Below are 2,319 nucleotides of genomic sequence, written 5' to 3' on the forward strand. Positions count from 1 at the left end.
TAATATCACTGAACTGTAATTACTCAGATTTTGCCAGAATAATCTCTAACACTACTTTTCCCTGCCACCCCCAACTCCTCTTAAAAATCACCTTTGGTTTTCTGACTTTGGACAGAAGTAGAGAGAGTGTAGGTAGAGTGTAGATAGAGCACTAGTAAAATGTCTGTTAAATAAATAAAAAATAAAATTATGCCCCATCCAGCTCAAATGGTTAAAAGTGGAAAAAACATATATATACACACACCAGATATCTATCTATATATACAGATACACACATATACGATAGATATGATTTCATACGGGTTTTAATTTTTCCATATAAAAAACGTATTTAAAATACATTCCAAGTTAAAAGAAACAAAAGCACACATTCAGAAATGATGCAATTATTCCATACCAGTTTATTGTAGGTATTGTGTTTCAAAAAATTTATAGCATAAATAACTTCTCATGTCATAAAATAACTTAGTACAATTTATAATAAAACTTTGAGAATTTAACATCTCATCAAAATACAATAAAATATGGTTTTAAAATAGGATCAACCCTTTCTGTTTTTCGTTTATTTGAGGGCATATAAACCAAAAATACCCAAACTACTGCTGCACATTTGAACTTTAACAAATCGCATTTGGTTTATTTAAATGTAACTCAACCATTCTAAATTAATACATAGTTTGTTTTCCTTCCTGCGTGGTTCTTTGTAATTTTTGTTCCTTTTGACTTGTATTTGTTTCAACACCACTTCCTTCTTCATTTTCACCTCTTTCCATCTGCAAAGTCATCTATCTCCGGGCCCCGGAACATGTAGTTGAACTCACTCAGCCCCTTGACATCAGTTTCTGTAATCCTTGCATCAGTGTGGGGAGTAACTGCTTGAGTAACTACAAAGGTATTTCAAAACTTCAGTGCAATTTGGTTCAGTTATTTTCATTCAGATGCCATCACCGTTCAGGGAGATTAATCACTGGAACCCACTGATCCATGTAGCGACTTTCCCGGCAAAAGCAAATAAGTTGACTTAAGGCAGGATCCTTCCACTGTGATGAATGTGGATTCTGGAAACAAATTGAGAAAAATTCACTATTAAAAAAAATATCAGTATTTGCTAATAATTACACTCATTTTGAGAGGAGGGTATCTTCAACATTCTATAGTTTAGCTGTGTGACATAGAGACCAGTTACAACCATAAAAAATAAGCCTTCTTCTAGGTAGTTGGTCCTGCAAAACCACTAAGCGTAGTTCTCCACTAAACCATACTCTGCAAAGTTTGAATGCCTGCAACCCTCTGAACCATAATTTATATATTTGCATGGTATTTATTTAGTTTTGCATGACATTATCATTCACAGGTTTGTCCTACCAAAGTTGTACTGTGGAAGAGACCTGAGTGAAAACAACTCTGAGGACTATTTCCATGCTCTGTACAATGCGATGAGAGCTGCAGAAAGTTAACTAGAATTGCCACCTGTTATCCTCCCAAAGACAGAGTCGGAATTTTCAGGAGTAGCAAAATGATTAGGCTGCCACTTAACTAGACCAGCCAAAAAGAGTAAAATGTAAAAAGACAAAGCTATCATATGACCTCTGAAAACACAAGTTATTTATCTACCAAAGGTTTTTTTTTATCAGGGATAAAAAAAGGCCCGTTAAAAAAACGCAAGACTGCAAAGAACAAACAGCCACTCTATCCTCTTCACGGATTTCTAGGGAATTAATAAGGTCTGTCTCCTACACCGTTTCTATTTTTAACTCTGAGTGGCGGAGAATGAAGCTGACTCCTTAATGAGGGTGAGCCAGGAATTTATTTGGCTCTATCTAATCTGCCCTACTAAAGGAATTAGTCACGGGAGGGAGTGCAGACGTAGGTAGGGAGTAGCTGGGCTGACAGTGCTGACTCACAAGGATCCCTTCCGCTGCTGGCAGCCTCCAACGTGCTTAGACATGTTCTGTACCAGAGAAAATCCTGATGATGAAACTAGCACATCTCGGCTGAAAGTCCAGCCACACTCTAATGGGGCAAAGGCAGCCACGCTCTTCCCTCCCCCTCATTCCAGATCTGCAGTCGGGCGACTCTGAGCTCTCGCTCGCTCACTTCCCTCCAGAACTCTCAACTCCGGCCGGCCCGCAGCCTCCCCTCGCTTACCGTCACCAGGACGCAGTGCAGGTCCGGGGGCTGCTCGGCGCCCTCGCTCGCGGCCGGGCTGGCGTCGGGCTCCAGGAGCAGGAGCTCGGCCAGTCGGCCGGGGTTGCTGACGCGCAGGATGTTGATGTCGTTCTCGCAGCAGAACGCCTGGATCAGGGTGAAGTGGATCTG

The 2,319-nt window shown here is 40.7% G+C and overlaps 1 protein-coding gene across 1 annotated transcript in view; it reads right to left on the reverse strand.

Annotated features, from left to right (window-relative positions):
- Positions 1 to 376: 376 nt before the first annotated feature.
- Positions 377 to 2,319, reverse strand: part of GADD45A (growth arrest and DNA damage inducible alpha) — a 3,069-nt gene continuing 1,126 nt past the window's right edge. The window contains exons 3-4 of the mRNA XM_029945817.1: positions 2,149 to 2,316; positions 377 to 1,058 (exon numbers count right to left, since the gene is read on the reverse strand). Coding sequence (XP_029801677.1) covers positions 945 to 1,058; positions 2,149 to 2,316 — 282 coding nt within the window. The 3' untranslated portion in view covers positions 377 to 944. The remainder of the gene's footprint in view (positions 1,059 to 2,148; positions 2,317 to 2,319) is intronic.

The sequence above is a fragment of the Suricata suricatta genome, chromosome 8, assembly GCF_006229205.1.
Source record: "Suricata suricatta isolate VVHF042 chromosome 8, meerkat_22Aug2017_6uvM2_HiC, whole genome shotgun sequence".
NCBI classification, from domain to species: domain Eukaryota; kingdom Metazoa; phylum Chordata; class Mammalia; order Carnivora; family Herpestidae; genus Suricata; species Suricata suricatta.